This window comes from Ovis aries, chromosome 12 (genome assembly GCF_016772045.2).
Source record: "Ovis aries strain OAR_USU_Benz2616 breed Rambouillet chromosome 12, ARS-UI_Ramb_v3.0, whole genome shotgun sequence".
NCBI classification, from domain to species: Eukaryota; Metazoa; Chordata; class Mammalia; order Artiodactyla; family Bovidae; genus Ovis; species Ovis aries.
Window position 1 is genome coordinate 76061339 of NC_056065.1, and position 16100 is coordinate 76077438.

The 16100-nt window shown below is 42.7% G+C and overlaps 1 protein-coding gene across 13 annotated transcripts in view; it reads right to left on the bottom strand.

The window, feature by feature from the left end:
- The window catches only part of DENND1B (DENN domain containing 1B), a 271609-nt gene that overhangs the window by 152451 nt on the left and 103058 nt on the right, over positions 1-16100 (bottom strand). For 9 of the 13 annotated variants that reach the window (XM_060396762.1, XM_042229295.1, XM_042229292.1 and 6 more), the window contains one exon: positions 466-515. In XM_060396762.1, the coding sequence (XP_060252745.1) occupies positions 466-515 (50 nt within the window). Of the gene's footprint in view, positions 1-441; positions 516-16100 lie in introns of all 13 variants that reach the window. The other 4 variants (XM_060396761.1, XM_042229291.1, XM_060396763.1 and 1 more) reach the window with 1 other exon arrangement.

A 16100-nucleotide genomic window follows, 5' to 3' on the forward strand; every position in this document is an offset into this window, starting at 1 on the left:
CTGTGCAGCCTTCGGTAATATTGCACTATTTCTATAAAGCTATTTGTGGGAGACAACCAGCCATGAGTTTCACAATATCACACAGATGGTCTTTTCAATCAGGGTGAAGTGACACAGATACTAGGTCGTATACACCTAATTTTAAAAGACACAATTCTAAGGCTCTGACAAAGGACATACGGATGTTCTTTTTCCTCCGAGTGCTTACAATATGTACCTGAAGAACAAAAGAAATGGAACCTTGAGACTAATCCCAACTGGCCCCAGTGGAGAACAACAGAAGATATGGTGGGTGGTTTAGAAGCCTTCTCCATTTCAAATATTATTTGATTTTGAACCTCTTGTGTGTTTTGTTAGAGGCAGTGAGGAAAAGCACATTTCATTCCATAGAGAAGACACAAGTAATAACTCTACAGTGCTCGTAGGGCGGGCTCCAGTTACCTTAAGCGATGACTTATACTGTACCTTTCAACGTCAAAGGGGAAGCAGAACTTTGGCACAGTCTGTAGTACTTCCTGTGAATGTAAATTTAAAAAAAAGCTTTAGAATGTTTTTAAAGATGCAGTGAAAACTTCTTTTGAGACATTTTCAGGGGAAAAAAGTTTTTTTTTTTTTTTGAAGAAAAATAGCAGAGGTTCCTAGATTAAAATAATTGATTATTAAAAAGGAATTAAGTGTGTGCTTCGGCAGATTGTGCTGACAATGCCTCGGAAGCCCCGGGAGGGAGAGGCCTGGCCTGAGGGTATTAACACCCCTCACGTCCCCGCTGGGACTCCCTTCAACAAGGCCATATGGATTTTACGAGAAGCACCGCACCATATGGGTAAGCTGCGTCTGCTGCTACTGGTACCACAGGCTAGCCACGGGGACTTCTGACAGATCCTGGCTCAAAACATAAATGTTGTTTCAATTAAAATGCAGGCAGAGAAAAGGGAATGAGGTTGGCAGCAGAATGAATTACTGAGAGGTGTAACAACTCAACGTGCGCCATAGTAAAATCGTTCGGGGGAAAAAAGGATTTTCCATAGCTAGAGAAACACACTTATAGTTTGAACTCTTGGTATATTCAACAGCAGTAACACTAATCTCACACTCTTAAAGAAATGTGCATGCAAAAACAAGCCTTTAAGGGTAAAACAACAAAGCTTCTCTTCTGTGCACTTTAAGAATTTCCTAGTATGAAAAACAATGTTTTCAGCGTGTTTTGTAACCGTAGAAAATAATCTTACTGACTTTGAAATCTGAAGTGATTTTATAGTTACTGTAAAATAATTTTAAAACCTTTTAGAAATCATATACATTAACAAGTATAACAAAATGTACATAATTGTCACATATTTGGTAAAAGACAGAAAAAGATCTGTATTGTTATATAGAAAAAAACAACTTAGAGTTAACTCCTATCATAAAGTTAAACTTCAGAATTGACGGTACCATCATACAACTTTAAAGCCTAGTGATCTTACAAGACAAAGCAGAGATATATGATGATGTTTCATATTAAAAAGAAAAAAGAGCCAATATCTTAATACAGTGTCATCTCTCCAAAAAAGATTACCTTGCCTATCGCCTCTTTACCAATAAAATCTGCACTCCGAGAAATCAATATATGAATTTAAATTCTACATAGGCAAAAACACAGTATTGAGGGCTTTAAAGCAGAACTTCTCACATTCTTTAAATACGTAGACTGATATCAAGTATCAGTTCAAAATAAATCATTGTAATATTCCATTTGCTGTATGATTCAGGGAGCTCAACCCCAGCTCCGTGACAACCTAGAGGGGTGAGGGGTGGGAGGGAGGTTCAAGACGGAGGAGACATATGCATACCTAGAGCTGATTCATGCTGATGTATGGCAGAAACCAACACATACTGTAAAGCAATTATTCTTCAATTAAAAATAAGTGGAAATGTTTAAAAAAATCATTGCAATTACCCCAACGCCAAAACCTAAGAAAGATTCGAGAGCGTTACGAACGTATATATTTGAAAGTATGAACACAAATGCCATATTTAGGAAAAAACTGTTTCACTACTGACAATGTTTTATTAAATGGAATTGAAAGAGCTGCTAAACTCGAAATAATTCAAGTTACTTAAATTGCAAGCAGGTCAGTACAAAAGAGGACAGTTCATCTGAACACTGACAGACTTTATCTTGTGCTGCAAAAAGTGAAGCCTTCTCATATTTATAACGGCTGCCCCCCGGACCCAACCCGGCCACTGCCACGAAGCTGTTCATATCATTTCTGTAACAATAAAGATATATATTCAAAACCCATTGTCGCCTTCCAAATATACCCGAATCAATAATATATTGCACATTGATTTTAAGACTCCAATGAAGAAGAATGTTTCCTGGTTAGCTACTCAATAGTTCACACCCTCTCCCTGCCCCCCTCCCACAAGCAACACACACACGCTTCTGCAAAGCAGCCTCGGCTCGCTCCCCAACTGGCAGGAGCAACCCTCAGGGGACAAGTCTTTAAACCTCCGCACTCTTTAAAATTCAACCAGCCAGCAGGTCTATAGACTAGTGTATAAACAGTGTAGACAAAAAAATCCCCTCTCAGCTTATGTCAGTGACAAAGCAGCTCAGCAGTTGACTGCTCCTCCCCTGACAGTATAAGCCAGGCTTACGCAGATCAATGACCGCCAGTCCCACCTAGCTCCCAGGGCTCGGCTCTCCTCCTTAATTACAGGTGCTGCTCAAACCGAGGTTGGAAGAGAAAAGAGGGCGAGAGGGAGAGCAGGAGGGGGGATGGAATACAGGCAAACAGCATTTTGATCGCTTTTAACAACGATGTTAAGTGAAAACTGTACTTTTATACTGATTCAGAAGTGCTCATGAACTCTGATATTTCCCCCACACAGTATTCTTGACATGACACATACATCCACACACACGCCCACACACACATGCACAGGCGTGCGTGCACGTGCGCGCACACACACACCGCTACATTTCTGGATTGGTATCCACAGATTACGTGAAAGGTAATACTCTTCAAAAGTTACGTTTTCTCTATCCAGACAGGCTTTGGTGTTTATGAAATACCTGATTTCCTTAAGCAAGAAAATTATCTGGGTTCTCAAAATCCTCTTAATTCTCTAAAACATTTTTCTACAAAAAGAACACATTGACTAACATGTCAAATGTTAAAAACAGAAGGAACAAAAAGAATGACACAGAATATGCAATTGTGAACAGCAAAAAAAAGGGGGCAATTATACATACATGTGTGTGCTCAGTTACATATACGTGTGTGTGCTCAGTCACATACGTGTGTGTGCTCAGTTACATACGTGTGCATGCTCAGTTACATATACACGTGTGTGCTCGGTTACATATGTGTGTGTGCTCAGTCACATACGTGTGTGTGCTCAGTTACATGTACGTGTGTGCTCAGTTACATATACGTGTGTGCTCAGTCACATATACATGTATGCGCTCAGTTACATACATGCATGTGCTCGGTTACATATACATGTGTGCGCTCAGTTACACATACATGTGTGTGCTCGTGTGCTCAGTTGTGTCCGACTCTGCGACCCCATGGACTGTAGCCCATCAGGCTTCTCCATCCGTGGAATTTTCCAGGCAAGAATTCTGGAGCAGGTTGCCATTTCCTCCTCCAGGGGATCTTCCCGACCCAGGGATCAAACCTGTGACACTTTCATCTCCTGCATTGGCAAGCAGATTCTTTACCACCACGCCACCTGGGAAGCCCTACATACATATGCAGATGCCCTAAAAACACCATGTCTACTACACAAATAAACTGACTGGAAAATAAATAACTGAAAATGTTTGCATGGTGTGTTTTGGTCTTACAATCCTGTATCTATACTCATAAGCATTATGATCAAACTGAGCCCGTTAAGACAGAAGAGGGTGAACGGCTTGTGTGAACAGCGGCATATGGACTTTTTATCCATGCGATTACTGTTGAACAATCTAATTCATCAAATAAAAAAGGAAACAAGCCTTTAAGATTCTGCTTTTAAAGAAGAGCTCAAAGATGCGTCACCGTCAGGATCCGTAACCACTCTCCCTCCTCCTCACTGCTCCTGCCCCCGCTCTCCACTGAGAGGTGGCTTCTGAGGTGCGTGCAGCCCTCTCTTCCACACTCACGAACTACATCCGCCCGGGCACCATCTATACCCATTTATTCAACTGCAACCCCCAAATTCCTTAGCCCCTGTAAGCTTAGATACTTCTGTGAACTCCAGCACTACACGTCTAACTACCTCCCAGTACCTATTTCTGAGTGTTCTGCCACCTCAAATTCAGAATGAATAAACTGAAGTCCTTCTAGCTGCATACCCCTTATCAGCCAGAAGGGCAGCACCATCCATCCCCGGTGCCCACACAAGCCCATGGTGGCTGTCCAGACCTCTCCCTCTCCCTAACCCCTGCCCCCACACATAATCAACCACTAACCAAGTTCTGCTTATTCAGTTTCATTAAACGACCTCGCTCCAGAGGTTCCCAATACAAAGACAGAAAGAATTAGAAGGAAGATAAGAACGCGGAAGAATCACTTGGAAGCATTTTTCAAAACACACCTGACTGCCTCCAGTAAGGGTCCTGACGCCTTAACTTAGCTTGAGTGGCACGTGTAACCCGGGGATGAGACGAACGGGACCAGACCAGGGCGCTCACTGCACCCCAGCAGTCCTCCCCCTCTCGCTGCAAGTGGCGAGGCGGACTTGTTCGGAGACTGGCTCAGCATCCTCCTCAAGGGCTCCGGAGTCTTCCGGCCTTCTGCCCTGCTGTCCTGAGTCTGTGGCCTGGTCCTTGTCACCCCTACTCGTGGCCACAAAGTGAGCTGCCAGAGTTCGGCTGACCACATGCAGACCGCAGGGTGCAGTCAAAGCTTCCTGGGAGGCGCTTTCTACCAGCGAGGAGACCCTTCCCAGAAGGCCCACCAGCTGCCTTTCCCATCCCACTCTACCACCTAGAAGAAGGCCACGGCCTCTCCTGGACTAACCTCAGGCAGGGCAACAGTCATCCAAACTCAGCCCAGCCTCAGACTGGTTACAGGAAACTCAGAGTTCATACCCATTTATTTCCCACTAACCACTATGTGCAATTAATTATAAAGAAGCCTGAAGTATCATGTTTTCTTCCCTGAAACTCCTCCCCCAAATTTTAACTAGATAAGAATTAAAGTTATACCAGAGTTCTTGGGGAAAATGTAACACAATTTTATGTAAAGTCAGTTTTCAAATATGCACAGTTGTCTTCATTTGAACAACACGTTCAGAATCATTTTGTAACAAGGGGGCTCTACTTATCGATTTTAAGGTAATTTTTCACAAAGGCCATATATTTCTCAAAAGGTGCTTATATAACTTTGCATATTATCTCCCAAAATAAATGAGTGATTTAGGATATCATGTATTTGCTCAATCTATCTGTGCTTTACATGGGGGAAGAATAAACTTTATTTTCCTTAAAAGAAACGTTCACTGAGCTACTCGGTGACAGGCAGGCGGCACAGTGCAGAACTGGGATTCCCAGACCACACCTGATCTGCCCCGGGCACCACAGCACCCGCAGGGGGCTGCAAGATGCTCAGCTTTCAAGGAAACACAGGTACACTAACAGGGGGGTTAGACTAGGAGGCATTTCATTAAAAGGCAGACCTGCAATAATACAGTAACTCACATGCACAGCGTCTTTAAACATCATCTTCTCATCTTCTGAAGTTTTCAAGCTGGATACTCTACTTTAAACTTAAGAGCCAAGGAATAACTGTCAGGATTAACTGACATCACTGCGGGATTTCTCGACTTTTTTACTTTTCTGTACTATTTCTGTACAGCAAATACACTCTGCTGTAAAAAGAACTGTACTGTCGAAATACAAATTTTGAGGATTTTGGTTCTATGTGTACCAGTCAGGTGACAAAGATCTCTGTAGTCGACATTTGTTTAATCTGATGCCAATGAAAAGGCCTAGATTCAAAGCAGGGCAGAGTGATATTACCATAAATACATATACTTAACGATTAGACAGGCGCTTTACTTGACAAATGAAAGGAGTTATATATTTCCCTCATTAATTTAAGATAAAGAATTTAAAAGGCATGAAAGGAAAGTGTATATATATATATACATATATATATAATATATATATATATAAGCAGGTTTCAAAAGTTTTTTTCTCAAAAATTCTATTACCAACCTTCAGTTTCTTATCCCTAGGTTAACACTAACTTTTAATCAATGATTTGAATAACAATTATCCACTTAGGAAAACCCTCTTTTTTCCCCTAATAACCATATACCCTCCCCACTCCTTTCAGACTAACATATTTGCCCTTTGCTTCACTCACCCTTAGTTTAACTAGTAACATTTTCTAGATCAAAGGAACTACCTATATAATGCAGTAGAGTACTGCCTATAATACTTATGTGCACCACAGAAATTAAGGTACTTAAAAGTGAATATCAAACTTCCATTTAAATCAACATCAGAATTAGGTAGAAAAATGTTTCAACTTTTAGAGAGAAACAAGTTTCACGCCCGTCAACTGATCTGCTCCCGTGACCCCAGCCCACAGCTAAATGCGGAGAGGAGGAAACGAACGGGGATTACTGATTTTCAGAGCGAAGACAAGATCCTGGAAACAGCCCCACACACAGTGTGCAGACACACGCCGGCAAGGTGGTAAAGCCCAGTGGTCAGTGCCTAGTGCCCCGGGGCGGGGGTGACGTTCAGACCTGCCTGTGCCAGCCCCTGGCCACGCGCTCCAGTCACAGCTGCTAGAAAATGGGCCAAAATTATCACCTATCTCGTAGGATTAAGTGAGAATTTTCTAGGGGATTTATATGAGGATTAACTTAGAAATCCACGTCCAATGATTAGACAATGCCAGGCACATAAACCATCCCAGCCCAACAACTGTTAACTCTTTTATTAAAGAGCTAGTTGTTTTAATAACTCAAGTGTCACATGAATTCAAATGCAGAAGATACTTACACAACAAATATTTACCGAATAAACTGCAGCATTTAAAGTCCTGTGTCCAATAACCTATGCCAAAACATTAACAAACCAAGACATGAGATGATAAAAAAATATATACCGAATAGTCTACCTACCTCCCTGGAAGATGTTTAACACATTCAGTTAACATAGGTGCCTGTGGACACAGACACAGATCTGAATATCCTCACCTACTTCCACTGCATCGCACACGACAGAAGCAGACTTGGTCAGAGCTGCAAAGTCACACCCTGTGCGGGGGCGGGAGGGAGGCTCGGGCAGGAGGGGATGCGTGCTTGCAAACGCTGGTCCACTCTGCGGCACAGCAGAAACTCACACACGTTGGAAAGCAACTCAACTCCCATTTGGAAAAGTCACGCTTGATGAGGTCATCGTGTACAGGAGCTGCCTTCAGGCTACCATCCTGGCTATTTCTCCGAAGTAAGAATATCTTTGAAGAGTCATGCCAACAGACGCTTTTCACTTAAGGGGGGGTTTACTTTAAAAAAAATAAAAATCCTCTTTCAGGTATTTATTTATCAACGCACCTGATAAGGACTAACAGCCAACTATACACGTGGCACTGAGCCAGCGCGGGGAGGAACATCCAGCTTCCTGCTCCACCAGCCCCCCCAGACCCCCTCTGGCCAGGCTCCCCTCCAGCCATCCTGGCCAAGCTGCTGGCAAATGTGGCCTCAGATAAACACACCCTCTATGCACCACTGCCCTCCAGGAATGGGTTATGTTTTCCATTTTCTTTGATTTTGAGTCAGTCTTTGTACTTATCCTAACCTTTACCTGGAATTTATGTTTTCCCGTTTTGTACACAGCCAGACCCTGGATTCATAGTATTCCTCATCTTCTTCAGACCTGGACCATGTGCAATGTCTGTCGCGACATTCATGTAAATATTTTCCACTCACTGGGTAGATCGCACACTGAAGAACGTATTTTGCTCTTATGGATGACAAATGAGACATGCTATGTCCCAGAGAAGTAAATTACAGTTTTCTTTTCTTTTTTTTTGACCCTGCCTTGAACCTAGTTCAGAACTATGCCTGAACTGGTTGATATTCCTTAGATAGTGAATCTTGCGATAAAACCAAATGGATAAAACCAAAGACAAATAATTTGTCTGATGCTTTAATAAACAACAGAACCTTTCGTTTTAGAGCATAAATCAGGGACCCTACACTTTAGGTAGTTACTGTATTCAACACAGTACAGTAAGTACTAATCGTTTCTCTATGCCTTGAAGGCCCCTAAGAGTCTATACAGTCACCCAGCAGAAATGAGAATCACAGTGTCTTTTAAAAGTCTGGAAATATCGTAACTATCCATTTGAGGGCTTTATCTGAAAGAACTAAAATATAATTACACAATTATGAAATATGGACTGTTGAATGAAGATTACTGACTTAGATATAAAGTCTAAGAAGGGAAGGGAGTAGCAGAGGATGAGATGGTTGGATGGCATCACCGACTCAGTGGACATAAGTTTGGGTAAGCTCTGGAAGACGGTGAAGGACAAGGGAGCCTGGTGCGCTGCAGTCCATGGGGTCACAGGGTCAGACATGACTCAGCAACCGAAAAACGACAGAAAGTCTAATCAGTGCTAAATCACATTTACAAACTCAGTGTGAAACACACAAATAGTAATATGGTGATGTATGTTTATATATATATTCATTTAGTAAATACTTAATGTGTGAGGAGCAATCAAAGACAGTCACAGTGTAATGTAAAAAGAGCGCTGGTGGTAACGGTAAAACACACCCAGGGAGTCTAGAAATCAGACCTGTAAAGCAAGTGGAGGACGGGGGCTTCTAAAACGGAGTGGTCGAAGTCTCGGGGGAAGAGACTGCGTCTAAACAGAGAACGAGAAGCTGACCAGAGGCCCATACGACGAGGGGGAGGAAGAGAGGCGGGCAGGGTGGCTTCCCCGTCGCAGGCAAGACTATCACAGAAAGGTCCGGCAGGGTCTGGAGGCGGAAGGAACATGCACAAAGTCTGAGCGGCTGAGAAGACAATGTGGCCTGAAGAGTCGGTAGGGGACAGATGGGATCCCAAGGCCTTAGACCAACTCAGTTCTGACCTGTCGCAAAGAGGAAGGGAGCCACGCTGCTGACCTGCCCAGAACACTTTACAGCCGCCTTCTCAGCACAGTTCTCAGCGGCAATCCCTTTTACTCTCAGAAGTGCCCAGGTTACGACTTCTTGTTACAGAAACCAGAACAGTGGTCTCCTGGGGCCACGGGCGTGGGTGGGCTGGCACAGAAGCACCCAGGGAAAGGCAAGAGGGAACTCCCTGCACTGACAGGAATGCATCTTTACAGGAACGAGGGCCATATGGGGTCTCACTGCACACCCAAGCAGACACACATCTGCACCGCACCACATACAAACCATCAGTGAGAAAAGAACAAGGGAGGACCCCAGTTTGCACAACAAATCACGGCCAGCTGACCTAAGAGAAATAGGGAAGCTATGAAGCAAGGGAGGGACGTGCCTGGACCGGAATTTCAGGAAGGTCGCTCCACCATTTGCAGGATGGGTTTTAAAGGACGAGAATGAAGACTGGAAAGTCAGTGAGGAGGCCTTTGCAATCATGGCAGGGAGTGGTGGTGGCCTGCCGCGGACGGCTGCAGCAGGAAAACAGGGTACAAGGTTAAGACGAAAGCAAGAGCAGAGAGGGAAAGGTCCAGGCGGGAGCTGGGTAAACTGCCCAGTGCTCCAGAGACAGCATGTGGCCTAGAAAGAGACAAACACGGGGATGGCGCTAATTAAAAGGTACGGAAGCAAGGAGAGACGGGATGCTTTCACTGTCCGCCATTATGGACAATTAATACTACTCTTCATATTTTCACAGCCCCCTTAACAAGTGACTTTCTTATAACATTTCCAAATTATGAAGTCACTGTACTTTCTCATAATCCTGTCTTTATTTTCCTAGGGACTTGTATCAAGATATAGGTTACAGACTGTTCAACCACCTCTGGTGTTATAATCACAATACGTTCTTAGTCAGGAGCCAGAAATCGATGAAGTTAGTAGTGACCCAGAAGGTCCTAGTTGTTACAATGGACATGATCAATCAGAAGAGATGAATCTCCAAAGTCTCTGACGGCTTATTTACCTTTGGAGTTCTCCTAAGGCATAACCAGTGCCTGGCCAGCACTCACTCTCTCAAACAAAACTGCTGATCACATATGAAACGATGCTTTCAGCACCATCAGAACCAATCCACCTTGGTAGATAGTTCAAGGAAAGGTGATTTAAGGGTCTGAATGCCTTTTTTCCCCCTGATTACCTACCCAAATAAAGATATGATAAAAATAATGGCTTTCTACACTAGGTTCTGACCTAAGCACTTACATGTATTATCTCACTTAAACCTAACAATAATCCATGTTTTATTCTCTGTTATACGTGTGCGTGCAGGGGGCAGAGGGGAGAGATCAAAGAGACTAAGTAACATGCACAAAGGCACAAAGCTAGCAAATGCTACTCAGGGTTTAAAATCAGAGGCTAAGCTTCTAACCATTATTCCCCACAGTATGCATTTTTTTTCACTTTGTTTTTATGTTCATCCAACATAAAATCAGCAGATGCCTGGTTCCGATGCCTGCTTGGGCTCTATATGGTGGACACTGTCCATACATAGGAAGAATTACGCTGTACAACTGTACTTCCCTGGTGGCTCACGCCGTAAAGAATCTGCTTGCAATGCAGGAGACCCGGGTTCAGTCCTGGGTTGGGAAGATCCCCTGGGGAAGGGAATGGCAACCCACTCTAGTAGTCTTCCCTGGAGAATTCCCATGGACAGAGGAGCCTGGTGGGCTATGTACATGGACTCACAAAGAGTCAGACACGACTGAGCGCTAACACTTTCATTCATGTTTTAATTAGAACCAAAGTTCAGCTTGGCGTATGGAACAATAAAGGGGGCAGAGACAGGAGGAAACCATGGCAGGAGAGACGGGATGATGCGTCATCACAAATGCGAATCCTGCCTGCCCAAGGTTGTTCTATGCCCTCGAAATGAAGTCCTGAGGCAGAAAAGCAACGCTGCCTGTGGCTATGCCTGTTCCTTCCCACTGGAAACACTAGACTTACAGTAAAAACATACATCTGACTTCTTTCAAATAACAGACTTATAAACAAGGGCTTATGGAGATTCTTTCTCACACAGGAGCGAAATACCAAGGAATTAAATTTGAAGCATATTATTTAAATCTGAAACCACCAATCATCTGATACTTATGAGAACAAGGGGCTTCCCTGGTGGCTTAGATGGTAAAACATCTGCCTGCAACGCAGGAGACCAACATCAATCCCTGGGTTGGGAAGATCCCCGGGAGAAGAGCATGGCAACCCACTCCAGTATTCTTGCCCGGAGAATTTCATAGACAGAGGAGCCTGGTGGGCTATAGGGTTGCAAAGAGTCGGACATAACCGAGCCACTAACACTATCAGAACAAGGATCACAACAGAGCAAGTAAAGAATGCTCAAGGAACATAGACAGGATGAGGTAAGACAAAATTATTAGCAACAGAGGGGCCCAGGGTGGGGAGAGCGTGTGATTATTTCAGGATCAACAGTAGGAACCTGCAGGTTGGGCCAAAGCTGTATCTGTGGCCACAGGTGAAGACGTGGAAAACGAGGCTCAGGCAGTAAGCATATCGGGTCACTGATACCAGTAGCCATTCTGCTTGTGAAGTTTGCCAGACATTTTTATCCCCTTCAATTTAAAGCAGGGACTAAGTGCCTAGTAATTAAAATAAAGCCTTATTCAAATATAGATAGCAATCATGACTAAAAATCAAGAACCTAGAAACTGATTTTTTTTTTTAATTTTTAAGTTCAGTTCAGTCGCTCAGTCGTGTCCGACTCTTTGCGACCCCATGAATCACAGCACGCCAGGCCTCCCTGTCCATCACCAACTCCTAGAGTTCACTCAGACTCATGTCCATCGAGTCCGTGATGCCTCCAGCCATCTCATCCTCGGTCGTCCCCTTCTCCTCCTGCCCCGAATCCCTCCCAGCATCAGAGTCTTTTCTAATGAGTCAACTCTTCGCATGAGGTGGCCAAAGTACTGGAGTTTCAGCTTTAGCATCATTCCTTCCAAAGAAGTCCCAGGGCTGATCTCCTTCAGAATGGACTGGTTGGATCTCCTTGCAGTCCAAGGGACTCAAGAGTCTTCTCCAACACCACAGTTCAAAACCATCAATTCTTCAGCGCTCAGCCTTCTTCACAGTCCAACTTTTACATCCATACATGACTACTGGAAAAACCACAGCCTTGACTAGATGGACCTTAGTCAGCAAAGTAATGTTTCTGCTTTTGAATATGCTATCTACGTTGGTCAGAAACTGATTTTTTTTTTTTTGTATTTTTAGAGTACCTTAAGTTATACAAGATTTTTCTTTTATAAAAAATGTACATGCCCACAATTTTTAATATGTCAAACAACAATTAAATCTGAAGTCATAAATGTCTTTTTTTAATGATTTATTTCTTGAAATTCTAAATAGAAATATTGTGAGCTATTATTTTGCAAACTTATTCTGCTCCACCCATTCTAGAACATCCATCTCGTGGGATAAAAATTTAGTTCACACTCCCTGCTGACGTAATCTTTGGCCTCTTGCTGAGATTATAAGAAAAGGTGCCAATTTTGGTCTTAGTTCTTATAACGCAAAGTCTTTCTGTAAGAAATTCAACTGTGAACACTAGTTCTTTTCACACGGAGAAAGTCACCAAACAAGCCTCACCAAATAGCAATGAGTTTTGATCATTCCTAGTCTAGTCCACTTTGGCATAAATGAACTTAGAGAGAAAACACAATTTCCTGAGTCTCTTGTAAGGATATTACTCAATAAACCAGAAACGAGACACACACACACACACACACACACACACACACACACACACACACACACACACACAGTGCGGGGTGGGGGGCATTATTTGATAAACTTTCTCAGTCAAGGATTAGTAATTCTCTTGAATAAATTATCTTATACCTTGTATTTATTCTTTACAATATATTATTGCATTGGAATGCATGGAAAAGGGGGAGTAAATATAAACAACAGGACCGGCTTATTTGTAAAATGAGACTAAGGTAAATTCTGTAAAGTAGAATTTGGCCAACTAAGAAGCAGACCTAGACTAGTTCCTTCCTCCTCTCGCTGAGAATTTTCTTGCAAGTCCAACGCACACTCAGCAAGTCTCCGTCACTGCTTTTACTATCGACTCTTCTCAGCTTAAGCCACCAGTGATTGCTAGTTTCTGCATGTAATCGCTGTTCTCCCAGTCTTCACTGTACTGGACTTCTGCAACGTGTGATACTGCATTCATTTAACATGTGCTTATTCAGCGTCTACCAGGCATGAGGCGTGTGGGACTGAGGGCTGCCAGGACCTGCCCCTTCCTTGACCAAGAAGCTGAGGTTCCTCCTCCCGTGTGTCCTCCAGATACGTCTGCGTCCACTTTACTCGGCGTGCTTCCTGTCTTTCCAGGGTGTTTCACAGTGCCTTCTCTGCTGGGGTTCCCAGGGTTCTGTCTGCCGCCCTGACCTCTCCCTGGGGAATAGAACCTCACTGTTACATGCCACAGATAAAGCCTGGATTCTCCAGCCAGAGGTGAGGACCAGGACCCAGCTGAGCCACTCAACGGCCGCACGAAGCCGATCACCATCCTCTCCCGCCCTCCAGCCGGAGGCATCCAGGCATGAGAAGGCACTCCTGCCGGTGGACCTGGCCCCTACACCAGGAACATCCTGTCCCCTGGAACCGCGCCCACACGCCCTGGCCCGATGTTTTTGAGCTCTTTCCCAGTTTAACTTTCTCCAAACTCTAGAATCAGGCAACGGCTTTTCTTTCATTGTATACAAACACATCAAAAACTAGTTAAAATCACAAGGACCCTGTGTCTGCATTCCCCAAAAATGACCGCTAGACTGCATTGTTGTCCCTTCGGATCAAACGGGCTAAGGATAAAGATGAATGTTACTACCTAGTACTAGCTTATTCATCGGAAGGACTGATGCCGAAGCTCCAATACTCTGGCCACCTGATGCAAAGAGCCGACTCACTGGAAAAGACCCTGAGGCTGGGAAGGTTGAAGCCAAAAGGAGAAGAGGAAAGCAGAGGATGAGATGGTTAGGCAACAACACGGACTCCAGGAACATGACTCAGAGAGACGGTGAAGGACAGGGAAGCTCGGCGTGCTGCAGTCCACGGGGTTGCAAAGGGTTGGACCCGGCTCAGCAACTGAACAGCCGCAGCAACCAAGACACACTGCAGTGCCATCCTTTGTCCAGAAAAACACGCATGAACAAACTTCAAGTGTGCGTGTGAAGAGCTAAGCTACAAAAGTAACCAAAAGTTCACACTTTGAATGTAATATTTACCATCACATTTAGTCAAAATACTTAATATATGACAATCACTCATTTTTACAATTAGGTCTATTTAGATTAGGCCAAATGTTAGTCAAATACTTTCCTTTACTTGAAATGTTTCTATGAAGTACCACACCTAACATTGCGTCTGTAAGATTTAAGAAGTCTAACATATGTAGAGTCTATTAAAATGCACATAATTTATCTCGCTCAAAATGAAAATATATCTAATAAATAATACCATTCATCTGGCCTCTTTTAGCTCCCCCTTAACATAAAAATGCATTCCTTTTCTCCAAAACACGGCAGCTGGGAATGAAAGGAAAGATTTCAAATGATGATTTTCACATCATATCCCATCGTCTTTTCTTCCGTCTTCCCTAGCTTTCCTTTGAGCCCCGCTCTTTTACAGGGGTCTCTTTTTAGATCCATCCATATTTTCATAATCCACACTGCTGTCTCCTCCTCTTCTCCCCAGGGTGGACTGACCCCCACATCCAGAACTATAGCTTACAACTGTCATTAAGCCTTACAACAATAACAAGATAACAAAAGAACGGGTGGAGATGAGGCTAGCTGGTACCATATGTTGATCAAGTTCAATGTTTTCAGCTCATAAGAGGATATTTTTTAATCTTCAAATTTTTCATTGTGAATTGCCTTTATATCTACTTATTCTCAATTGTATTTCAGGCTTAAATTTTAAACATTAGTAAACAACCTGGCAATATTACTTTAATAGCGCTTATCTATTAATAATGTAATGAGAGGAGGAAAAAACAGAAATAACCAAACAAAAAGGGAAGGTGGCAACTTATAGTTAGTTACTGATTCTTACAAACCACAAGTTTCACTCAAGTTACACCTATTCCTAAAAAAAGAAATACCCCTGAAAGGCATTCTTATGGAGCATACAGTTATCGTGATTATTTCAAAGTAACATATTCTATGCAAATTAATATTGACTTAATGTCGATCTGAAAGATTTCAATTTCTTCAAGTAACATCTGAAAACATGCTACTCTTCTTTCCATCCTTTGTTTCACAATTGGCTAATCTTAACTTCTCTTTAAGCTAAAAGAAAAAGAAAAATGTGAAATGCAATATTCTGGACTGGTAGAGAGATTTTCGTTCCCCTATACTTAAATTTAACTTTTCCTCCTGATTTCAGAATTGCTTTGATTCATCAGCCTCTGCCACGCCACCTTGAAAAAAAAATATTTTTTACCTATTTCTCTCAAAGATTCAGAACTCTTATAAGAACTAAATTCCAAACTGACTTTTGTCAAATGTTTAAAGTTCCATAAAAAGTAGGTTCTTGTGAACTACATTTTATCTTTTTCATTCTGCATCATCTATTATTTGATTTCTACAGGGTACAACGCCAGACCTTCCAGGATTGGTCTGAATTGTGTGCAGAGTTAGAATATAATAATTTCATGGCTACAAAATAAGGGTAAAACCCTTCACCCTCCAACAGCTCATGAAAGTAACAACATCCAGCAGAAAAATAAGGTCTTTTTTTTTTTAGGGGCTTTCAAATTTTATTATCTAGAATGTATGCAAAAATATTCTTTTCAATAGGAGTTTGCCAGATTACATAGTTCTGTTTTCCAATAAATATCTCCGCTCTAAAGCAAAATTTCTAAAAATGTTTTTCCAAATTGGTTTCCCTGTTTGCAGTAACATTTT